The sequence below is a fragment of the Mauremys mutica genome, chromosome 4 (genome assembly GCF_020497125.1).
Source record: "Mauremys mutica isolate MM-2020 ecotype Southern chromosome 4, ASM2049712v1, whole genome shotgun sequence".
In the NCBI taxonomy this organism is placed as follows: Eukaryota; Metazoa; Chordata; order Testudines; family Geoemydidae; genus Mauremys; species Mauremys mutica.
Window position 1 is genome coordinate 82,966,771 of NC_059075.1, and position 12,327 is coordinate 82,979,097.

A 12,327-nucleotide genomic window follows, 5' to 3' on the forward strand; every position below is an offset into this window, starting at 1 on the left:
ACAAATATAGAAACAAACAGAATGAAATAATGTAATACTGTAAACATAGGATTGTTAATAGAGCCTTCAAATAAAATGGTAACAATGCCTGTTGCAAACATGTTTGAGATTGTGTATACAGAAACAAACAAAAAAAAGATATGAAGTGATACACAACATAAGCACAAAGAACTTTTTAGTCACTGCTGCTACAGTTACATTAGGTTTCAGAAAGTATGAAATTCTTAATCTTTTTAATAAACGCTACCTAAATATTGTTGATTTTCAATATAGCGTATGGATTCTTACTGAGTCACTCAGATACTCTTCACTGTGTACATGTTTTGAAACTGAGCAATTAGCCTTGAGAATTTGCTCTGACACGATCCTTTTCATGTTTATGATTATTCCCACTGAGATGGCGATGGATCTTCTCTAGTTATTTCTAACACATTTTTGCTTCCTATGTTCAGTGCACTTTTATCAATCCATTCCAAAAGCTTGCCAAAGTATAGTACTATGATCTGAAGAATGCTAGATTAGGGTTGCCAACTTTCTGACTGCAGAAAACTGAACACATTTGCCCCACCCGCTGCTCCTTCCCTGAGGCCTCGCCCCCGCTCACTCCATCCCCCCTCCCTCCCTCACTCGCTCAATTTCACTGGGATGGGCAGGGGGTTGGAGTGTGGGAGGGGGTCAGGACTCTGGCTAGGAGTGCGGGCTTCAGGTTGGGACCAGAAATGAGGGGTATGGTGTGTGAGAGGGGGCTCTGGCCTGGGGCAGGGTTGCAGGAGAGTGTAAGGGCTCTGGGCTGGGTGTGTGTGCTCCAGGGTGGGTCCAGAAATGAGGGATTCGGGGGGGGGGGTGGGTGGGAGGGGAAACTCCAGGCTGAGGCTTGGGATTGGGGGGGGGCCTCCAACTGAGAGTGCAGGCTCTGGTGCGGGGCCAGGGATGAGGGGGCTAGGGCCAAGGGGTTCAGAGTGCGGCAGAGGGTGCAGGCTCTGTGAGGGAATTTGGGTGCAGGAAGGAGCTCAGGGCTGGGGTACGGGCTTTGAGTGGCGCTTACCTCAGGCGGCCCCCAGAAGTGGCTGGCATTTCCCTCCGGCTTCTAGGCGGAGGTGTGGCCGGGCGGCTCCGCACTCTGCCCCACCCTGAGCGCTGGCTCTGCAGCTCCCATTGGCTGGGAACCGGAGCCAATGGGAGCTTTGGGGCCGGGGCAGCGTGCGGAGGCCCCATGGCCACACATCCGCCTAGGAGTCGGAGGGAAATGCTGGCCACTTCCAGGAGCCACGCGGAGCCAAGGCAGACAGGGATCTGCTTTAGCCCCGCTGACCGGATTTTTAACAGCAGCCACCAGGATCCCTTTTCAACCAGGCATTTCAGTTCAAAACCAGACAACTGGCAACCATATGTTAGATCCTTACTCATACAAGACTGAAGAGTCCTACACTTTGCCCTGTGGGGCAGTAAAAGTAAAGAAAATGTACATTTTTGCTACATATTTCCACCAGAATAACAAGGCTTTTATGGCAACCTATGCCTTTTCGGTAATACTCTTTACATTTTGAAATTTACTATGAAAAACTCATCATATTGATCAGTAAGCACATATCAATGTGTCCACTGAGTGTACAGGACTAGGAATCAGAGATTTTGAAATCCTACATTTTGATCTTGGGAAAGCCACAATTTCCAATTCAGATTTGTCATTTGTAAATTATAACTTGATATGTAACACCTGATAAACATCATGGGGTTGTTTGAAGGATTAGTTAGATTATGTTTGTAACATACTTGCAAATGTGAGTAAATATTTTCAAAATAAATCAGTAAATGGATAACACCCAATAATCTGAATTGAATATAGTTTTCAGCAATGGTAGCAAAATTTTGAAAGACAGTTGCTGACCCCTGAGCTAGGTTAACATTTCTCTTTCAAGAAAGTAGAGGTAATATCGGAAAACTCCATAAACTATCGAAATCATTAGAACAGAATTTAGTCACAAGGCGGGATTCCATGTGTCAGCAATTTCAGGAGCAACAGTTCTGTGTGTCGTTACAGTCAAAATATATTACCAATATTCAAGGTTTTCAAATAAAAATGTTGCCAATTTTCTTGGCACTTAACCATACATTTCTTTTATTTGGTACTGAATTTAAGAGCATATTTTCAGCACTAAAGGAGTCATTTTCATTTAAAAGGGAAACTCTAATGTGCTTGCTTCTTGCACATTCACTACCTAATCTTCCTGAAGATGAAGCAAGACATCCATAATTGACCTCAAATCAATGTAGCTTAGTTTCTGACACAGAGGAAAATGATAGTTGGGTGCACTAAAAACAGTAATACTATTGATATGTAAAGAATATATGTTCTTGTTTTTGTAATGTACAACAATGACAGCCAACTAGTATCTTATTAAGAGGGTGAGTGGGAAGGACTCAATTAAATCGTAATTCTGCCAACCTATTCAAGTTTTCAATAGTATGCTATTCTGCCAGTTAAATATCCAGTCATAGATTACTATCATGAAAGATCTTGTCTGCCTTCTGCACTCATGAACTTTGCTATTTCTCTGCTACCTAGTTCATTTGGAAACACCACAAGATGCAGTACATCTTTAAAAGGTAAACAAGGTACAAAATTTTCTCTGCTTTAATACTTATTGGAAAGATTCCAAAACCAGGCAAAAAATTACTGCTGTTTAAAATATGTCACTTAAAAGAGCACATCTACACTTCGAACTGGAGGTGTAATCTCCAGCTCAAGGAGATATAACCATGTTAGCTCTAAATGCTCTAAAAACAGAAGTTTAGCCAGGGAGGCGCGAGCAGTGGGATGGGCTAGCTGCCACAATACATACCTAGCATCTCAGATGGGATCCTACTCAAGGCAGCCACCTCTCCCACTTCTATTTTTAGCATGCTACCTGAACAGAGCTAGCATGAGTGTGTCTCCTTAACCTGGAAATTACACATCCAGCTCAAAGTGTAGATAAATCCAAAGACTGGCAGATAAGTGTTCAGCAAACTAATGCACCAAAAAGATTCTGGGGCAAAATGCACCACCAATAGCAAAAATGAGTTGTTTTAAACTGCCAAAAGCCATGGGAGCAGATGAGAAAAAAAACCAGAAAAATCTTAAGTAATAAATTTAGTGAACAGACAAAATGAGTAGCAGCTGTTATGCAGAAAGGAATTGCTTCTTAGTCAACTGTTAAAAAGAACTAGCTGCTGGACACACTAGGGATCCCTAATGTTCCAAGAAGGGAGGCTTGCACTATGTGGCTTTCAGCTGGCAGACAAAGCCATCTGTTGGACTCTTGCCAGCAATTTACACACAGAACAAACCTCAAGAGGAGAAATCTAAAATGACCATCTCTGTTTCAAGACACGTTTTTCACTAAGACCATTTTTACTTTTCCAAAATTCATTTCTCATTTTTTACAGAAGTGATTTTAGTGCTGAACGCTATCACTTCAGGTTTGCCAAGACCACAACTCATTTTTAACACACTATATTGGAGATGTATGTAAAAAATAAGTCTGCAAAACTTAATGAGGCTTGATACTACATCAGGCATAATGTTTGGAATTTTTCCTTTAAAGAAAGACATTATTCATTTCCCCTAAATTACATATTTGATAACTTACTTTTTCTGTAATTTTCTGTTTTTTTCTGCCTGTCCCCCAAGTTTGCTGAGTCCTAAGGCATCTTGAGATGAATTCTCTGTTTCTGCCAAGCCAACTACAAGGAATAAAAAAAGGTACTTAGTGACATTTGTTTGTATTTTACCTTGAATGTATTCGTATAAACCAGCATAACTATCATATACCTGAACAAAGTAATTAGTACTTTGTAATGTTACTAATCAGCAGTAATTGTTCAATTATGTGTCTATCGGTAACTCATTTTATTAATGAAATGTGATAAGAAATAAAAAAGATAGCCCTTTTTTTTGCAGAGATACACTAAAGCATATAGTACTCGAATATGAGACATGAACAAGCATTTCAGAATATCTTTATTCTCTCCCCACTCCACGTGTCATGCACCTAGAATCTAAAATAAACATTACTTAGAAAAATACATTAAAAATGTATAACATGAGACTAAGGCCTTGTCTACACTACCGCAGTAAGTTGACCTAAGTTACGCTACTTCAACTATGTGAATAACACAGTGCTGCGTCAATGGGAGATGCTCTCCTGTTGTCTTCATCTTACTCCTCTCGTTCTGTTGGAGTACCAGAGTCGACCGGAGAGTGCTTTGTGGTCAATTTAGCAGGTTTTCAGTAGACCCGCTAAATCGACCCCCGTTGCATCGATCGCAGCAGCGTCGATCCCCGGTAAATGTAGACATTGCCTAAGTCTTTCCTTCCTTTTATACTATTGATAATACACTAGTTAGAAGATAACAAACCAACCTTGTCCCAATGATTCTTTGCTGGTTTGTCCAGGTCGACCCTTTTCTTTCTTACCAAATAAGCGACCTATAGAGGATTTGATCCCCTTCTTTTTAGGGGCTTTGTGAAGGGAATCTTGGCTACTATTACTGCTACTCGGGTTGCTTACTTGCCCATCTTGAGAACCTGTAGAACTTTAGAAAAAAAAGAACTTCTTTTAGTCTGTAAAAATCCCCACTTTCAGCACACTACATTTTTTATGGCAATTTGAGGTTTTGGTGGAAGCTAATGAAGACTGTCAAGTTACCTCAGCAAATTAATTTCCAGTTTTTAAACATTTCTCATCACAAAAGATGTGAAAAGCATCACCGGAAGATGTAGCAAAAGATTAAATGGTGCATTAAAAAAAAAAAAAACCAAAAAAACACTGGACAACATCCAATGTCTCAACATTTTACCCCTTTTCTTATTGAGATATCTTATTAGGGTGACTGACCTATGTCAAGCAACTGCAGGTTATTTGTATATCTTTTGTTGTTATGTATATTACAATCCACTAGATGTCAGATTCCCTACCGAGTTCAGATGATCATAGGTTGAATTTAAGCCACAGATCTGGAAATGAGTTGCATAATAAATTAAAATTTCAGCTTCCTTTCATCTACCTTTCTTCTCTATAATATGCATTTTTACATAAAGTGATAAAAAGAAAGGCAAATGGCTGGTACTTGATAACTTCCCCACAGAAAACCAACTGCCAGTAATGAACGTGCTAAGGGGACTGCTTATTAAGACTAACTTTAGCAAATCAACTGACATATTATTCTGACTTCTCCATTTACTTTGTCTTTTCAGAAGTTTTAAAAATCAATTTCTTAAAACTTGCATGATCTGAACAACAACTTTGTAGTCAATCAGCTTTTTAAAAATCTGAACCTTAGCTATGTTATCAGAATATTAACCTCATATTTTCTGCCATCTTGCTTACTTACTTTCTTATGTCCCTGATGTCTTCGTGGCTCAATGTATGCAAAGCTCCTTTATGGACTCTATCCAAATACAGAGATCGAGGCGAAGATGGTGGTGATGTCTCACATTTTATTGTGGTCTTGTCATCTCGTACTTCTTCTCCAGAAACTGGAGACTAAGGGGAAAAAAGAATGAAAACTTTAGAGTTTAGTTTCTAGCATGACTCCTACATTAATACTGTACAAAGAATTAAAAGACAATGTATCTGATTATTTTTTCACTTGATAGTGATACGGTTCTCCCAGCTCTTTTATTCTGAGACCATCATTTCTACTCTTTCATTCTCTCTGAACTTCCTCTTACTTTTGTAGACAACCAGTGTTGTTGAATTAATATTTCTGCTGGAAATCGGACCGTGGCAATCTTATGTAGAATTCATTGCCTCCCTATCCAGCAAATAGGGCTCAGAGCTAGTATACACTGCCTTTAACAAGTCCCTAAAACTATGTATGCTAATATTACAATATATACACACACCCTTATTAGTTCTTTCAGTAAAGCCACCAAGACAGAGGGCCAAGTAAAGCATTGCTCAAACTTCAATTATGAGGAACTAGAAGAGTTTTAAACAAGGTGTTCTAGATGTCATGGGCTTAGATGTTTTAATCACAACTTTTTAAAATCAGGAATCCATATGTCAATATTTATGGAGTTCCTTCAAGTGTGATGAGGATCAGAAATTCAAACTAAGTAATTTAATTGTGTATTGGTAATCTTCAAAATTCAGCGCAAGTATGCCTTTACAGAGATAGAGGAATGGCTATTGCAAATGGATAACATAGTACACCCTTTACTTGGGGTAAAAGCATCTCAAGCTAAATTACTATTGCTTCCTCTAAAGCAGATCATCTTCCTCTTCTTTTCTTTATTCCCAACATCATTAAAAAAACATTAATTTAATATTTTTAATAGCAGAGATTAAATTTGAACATGAAATAATTTGCAATTATTCACAAATACATAACTCTTGCAAGGGATCTCATTTACACTAATACTTTATGGTGAATGACATAGCAAAAGAACGTAACTAAGTGGCTAAAGAGTTTACCTTTCTACGGTGTTTCCTTAAATCACTAGGCTGACAGATGCATGCAAAGAAAAGAAATTAAGAGAAACCAGATTTATTGCAAACTCTGTAGCACAATCTCAAAGTATTAGCACAGACAAACACATTAGGGAGAAGATAATAGAGCAGAATATATGTGGAAGAAAGCTGAGATGCTCTCCAACTACAAAATATACTTGAAAATCTAGGTTTATAATGGAAATACCGTAGATACTTAAATAGCAGTTTTAGAGGATAACAATATTTCACTCATATCTACAAGGCAAAATTAAAAAAGAAAACAGAAAAAAATATTCTCAGCAAGAAAACCTGTAAATTAAGTTTTGTTTTGATTTTAAAAATAAATAAATAAATAAATAAGTAGAATACTGGGGCAAAGACTCTCCCTTGAACACAAGTATCAGAGGGGTAGCTGTGTTAGTCTGTATCCACAAAAACAACAAGGAGTCCGGTGGCATCTTAAAGATTAACAGATTTATTTGGGCATAAACTTTCATAGGTAAAAAACCCACTTCTTCAGATGCATGGAGTTGCCTTGATCACATAACCAAAGATACTCAAGGCAGGGTCTGAGGTTTCTATGTTGTCTGAGTTAGATCCTATGAATTTTAAACACTCTTCATTCTGAACCAGTTTGGAATCTTGTTCCCTTTTCTAGACTTAATATAATCAGAAACATTACAATATTTATCCTGAAGTCCAGAACTCTGGCAACAGTATTGAGAGATAACTTACATTTAGGTTGTTGGAATGAATATGCCCTATCACCAATAGTTGTTCTTCCCCACCCTCACCAAAATCTGTTGAATCTCACCTCTTAAACATTCCCAACCTTTAACAGTATGCAGAGCAAAAGATCAAAGATTGTTCATTAACTGAAGTTGTACATAAAGCATAATCATATCAGACTGATACTGGCAAAAAATTACATTCATATAGTTTGGGAAACAGATTTACACTGTACTTGGCTCAGTATTTTAAAAAGGACTTGTAGGCAAAAAAATTTGAGTATCAAAAATTCAATGCACTTCGTATTACAAACAAAGAATGTTTAGAAAGATAAGGTAGGTTTGGGCATTTGGTCCAAAAATAACTGGTCAATCGACCGGTCAAATATTAACAAGTAATTAAAAAACTATCAAATATTTTAGAGTACTAATATATTAGAACAGTAACAGGAAGAGAAAAAAAAAGTACAACTTTATCATCTCCAATAGGCATAGGGGAGATACTTATGCCTAATTACAAAAAAACAAATTACTTCAGTTATTTTAATTCAGAAAAATGCAAGACACAATGAAATTAAAAACTAAAAATGCAGACTGGCACCATGATGCAATGAAAATGGTAGGCTGCCACATACATCAGGGTATTCTTGTTGGAATATTTGAGAATACTGGCCATGGTCAATTATAAGGTCGTTGATTGATATTACTTGACTGGCTTGCCAAGTCTACTTGGATTAAAAATATGCCTTTTGCAAAAGGTTCCATGTTAGCTAAGCAAGGTAAATGTGTAAAGATTTGTTCAATCTTACATTAAAATATTTCTGTTTTGATCAATGTTACTACAGTAAAAGCTGTGTTATCCGGCACTGGCATTTCGGGAAGGGCTGTGGGGTGCGGGCTCTGGGAGGGGCTGCGTGGTGCTGGATCTGGGTGGTGCTCATCTCAGGCAGCCCCCCGCAGGTGGCGAAATGTCCCTGCTGCTTCTAGATGGAAGAACGGCCATGGAGGCTCTGTGCGCTGCCTCTGCCCCACCCAAGCACTCGCTCCGCAGCTCCCATTGACCGGGGACTGTGGCCAATGGGAGTTGCGGGGGCGGGAGCTGCGGGCAGAGGCAGGACACAGAGGTGTCTGGCCGCATCTCTGCTATGGAGCAGACCAAGGTGACCGTCACCTGGATCCGGCACCCCAAAACTCCTCCCACACCCAAACTCTCTCCCAGAGCCTGCTCCCCGCACCACCTCCCGTGCCCCAACCCTGAGCCTCCTCCCGCACCCAAACTCCCTTTTTCTTAGTTAACCGGAATTTTTGACTTACCAGCACCCCCCATGCCCCCAATATGCCAGATAACAAAGCTTTTACTGTATATTGTATATCAGAACAAGCTAATCAAATCATAGTATAGACTTAGTTTACCCTTGAGATGTCCATCAATAGAAAATAAATTAGATAACCCTGAAAGGTGCATCAAATATTAAATATACATGGATTCAGGATCTATATGTGCTATTTAAATACCACCCAAGGACATCATCCATTCCTTGTAAAGAAAATCTTAATATTAACAATCATTATAGGAAGAGGTCAACAGAGGAGAAAAATGAAAAAAATCGTAAATTAATCCAGACCTCAACACCCAGTTAATTTTGGGATGGCTAAAGTAAAAGACACCACCGCAAGAAATGAACACCAATGAAAAAAAAATTACAGAGTGTCAGCCAGTACTTGTTAAAGAAAGCTACAAGCTTTTAATTCACCAGTTTTAGTTAAACTAAAGAAGTACCAGCACTGAATTTTTAAAACAGTTAAACTAGCTTGTATCCACAAATCTGGAAAGAAAAAAAACAATCCCAAGACAGAAGTACTATCTCTGTGATAGCATTTGATACAATGACATGGGCTTAATGCAAGCTAACAGGCTTAATGTTAGCTAATGTTCATAAATACCAAGTGGATTTTTATTAGGAAACTACAAAATAATGTAAAAAATAATCCATTATTCACAATATACATTAATCAAAATCCCGTATCTCCACTACTGTAGTTCTGGTGGAAGTTTAGGATCTTTACATTACTATGCTTTAAAAAATTATTCGGTTATTGAATAAGCCAATAGCTCAGCTCAATACTACCACATCTGATTTGGTCAGTTCCTTTAAATCTTGGAGTTGTGAATTTTAATGGAAATCAATTACAGTTTCAATTACTATTGAACAATAAAATTCATGAAGATTTCTAGATACTACAGGACTTGCAGCTTATTTTTGCTCACTAAAACTAGATTTAAAAAAGTCACGCTGCATTGAGAGAGGAAGCCTTGGCAATAAATATCATTCTGACCTATTTTTTCTTAGAAACAGCTGTGAAACTCATTTTTGAGTCAATTTCTGCAAAGAAAATATTTAGATTAGACCTTGCTTAAAACATTTCCTTTATAAATTGCTAGCTCAAATAGATACATTTCAGTTCACGTCATAGCTGTACATTTAAAATGTAAATAGCACTTAATCATTAATCTGCAAAATTATGGGTTTCACATATTTGTATGAACTTATTTATTTGTTGAGCATTCAGTAGAAATGTGGATTATGACCAACAGGCAGCAACAAAACATGTATGATTTGAATAGACTTAAGAAAGAAGAGAGTAAATGGTGGTTGTACCAGGATTTGGAGGAAAAGGGCTAAGTTCTCCCAGGCACAGGCGGCAGCACAGAGTAAAACTAGGAGGAGATGACAGAATGTAGGTAAGAGATGTGAGCAGAGCAGAGAGCAAACTTTTGGAGACTTTTTGAAAGTTAAGATCAGCAATTTGAACTTGATGTTGAAGGTGAAAGGAAACAAGTAAAAAAATTCAATAAGGGAAAATGATGCAAAGGACAAAGGTTACTAGGGTTATTATTTAGGATGCAGATATTTTCTATTGTAGAGAAAAAAAATCTGATACTTACTAGTGTCATAACACCTAGTCTGTCCACTTCCCGAGCTGGACTATGTGGGATTCGCCTTGGTGTGGAACGGCCACTGCCAGGAGGAGAGGAACCAGCAAGGGTCCCACCAATAAAAGGAAGGGGAATGGAGTTCATTGACCGAAATCGTCCATTGTTATCTAGACTCCCGCTACCAACTCGACTTTCAATTTCCTCTGCTCGCTGCTCCGTATTTTCCTTTTCTTCTTGTATCAATCTAAAAAAAGTTTAAAGACTAGATGATTTTTTTTTTAATTTGATCAATTCTCTGTAAAATCAGTACATTTGCAAAAGCACTGCAAGACTCAATTACACTAAGATAAGTGATGGGGCTGGCAGAATAATAGTTTTAAGTTGTGTGGTTATTTGTATGACTCTAGAAAACTAGACCTCCACAGACAGGAAAGACAAGATAGCTGCAATTCAGACAGACAACATAACAAACAAAACAAATAGGAAATACGATGGGACTAAAGGTAGTGTGATTGATGTTTTGTTAGTATTGCAGTTCATGTGTTTTATGTTCTGTCAAATTAGTAACACTTCACAATGCAGTATAATATGTAGGCCTGTCGGAAGAATTTATTTTAAAGGAAGAGCTTGAAAAGAGTGTTTAGGCACAGATTAAGGACAGGGATCCAAACACAGGAAGTTGTATAGAAGGAGGACGAGTTTTAATATATTGTAATATTGTAAAAATATAATTTGGATTGAGAAACTGAAAGATAGTCTAAGAGAAAGGCTAGCCTTGTGGTGAAAGCACCAGACTTCCTCTGCGACCAGGGGCAAGTTATCATACCACTCTATACCTCAGTTTCCGCATCTATAAAAAGAGGTCAACACTTCCCTATTTCACAAGAATTTTGTGAAGCTAATTTGTAAAGTGCTTCCGGAATCTCATATGAAAATGTTATATATCCAAAGTATGTGGTAACTATTATTCAATAAGTACACTACCATTAAAATGAAAACCGAAGGTACTATTTAAAAGCAACAGAAACAAGGAAATCCAAAGAAGTTACAGCCTTTCTACTATTACTACTCCATCATGCCTAGGTATTTTACCTCTTGCACAGTACAGAAGATCATCCAGTCTAATACTCACTGGTAGAGTATTACGATAGTAGTAGTTACTACAGATAAATTTAGGAGAGAATAGCCAGCAACTTATCACATGGCAGTTTAAATGATGATTACGAACTTACACTCAATTATTATTAGCAGCAACAGCTACTGCCACCACCACCACCATTTATATAGTAACCTCCATCCATATATACAGTGTCAGAAGCATTTTACAACGTTGGACAAGCATAACCACTTTTAAATTATTTTTTTCCAAATAAAACACAGAAGTTGCATGGCTTACCCATAACCACACACAAATCAATGAGAGATCTTTAATTCTGCTATGAAAGAAGTTTATTTTATCTTAATTGTAGTTAACCAATAAACTATACCTAATCTCTTTGTTAATTGCATCCAATTGCTCTTGAAGCATCATGGCTAAAGTCTGAGCATCAGCCTGTCCACTAGGTGACAAAAGATCAACTGAACTGAATATAGTCTCTCTGTCATCATCACCATCCGAGACATCAACATCACTCTCGAATGCTTGTGCTACATTTGCCAACACACTTGCTTGCTGTGCACGTTCCCAATCCTGTTCATTAAGGGTTTGAACCTGTTTAAAAAAAAAAAAAAGACTAGAAATCCCAATCTAAATTGAAAAAAACAATATAAACCCTTTACTATGTAATTACTTTCAAGAAGGTAAAAAAATATAAAAACAAAGTTAACGAGTTCTCACTTACATGCTGTAGATATCCATCGAGAAAGCAATATTTAGAAAACAGTAAAAACAAAACCAATTCTTTAGAAAACTGCAGAATTATAGTAATGGTTCAAGTCATAAAAATCTTACGCATATCCCACCCAACTCTAATGCAATATTGCAAAGGTTTGCTAACAATATTAATCCACATTCCATCATACGTTTGAGGGACAACTCAGTATATTTAGGAACTGAGCCCTGTTGAAACTGAAGTATTTAAAGGGACAGAGGGATTGCTTGCCAAATGATGGATAGAGTGCTAGATTATTAAATTGAAATTGCAACATCTTTGTGCACACAAATTAAAATATAGATTTGGGT

At 37.7% G+C, this 12,327-nt stretch overlaps 1 protein-coding gene across 5 annotated transcripts in view; it reads right to left on the bottom strand.

Annotated features, from left to right (window-relative positions):
* The window catches only part of PPFIA1 (PTPRF interacting protein alpha 1), a 91,037-nt gene that overhangs the window by 25,928 nt on the left and 52,782 nt on the right, over nucleotides 1-12,327 (bottom strand). For all 5 annotated transcript variants that reach the window (XM_045014973.1, XM_045014972.1, XM_045014970.1 and 2 more), the window contains exons 15-19: nucleotides 11,633-11,856; nucleotides 10,155-10,389; nucleotides 5,377-5,528; nucleotides 4,406-4,578; nucleotides 3,633-3,726 (exon numbers count right to left, since the gene is read on the bottom strand). In XM_045014973.1, the coding sequence (XP_044870908.1) occupies nucleotides 3,633-3,726; nucleotides 4,406-4,578; nucleotides 5,377-5,528; nucleotides 10,155-10,389; nucleotides 11,633-11,856 (878 nt within the window). The remainder of the gene's footprint in view (nucleotides 1-3,632; nucleotides 3,727-4,405; nucleotides 4,579-5,376; nucleotides 5,529-10,154; nucleotides 10,390-11,632; nucleotides 11,857-12,327) is intronic.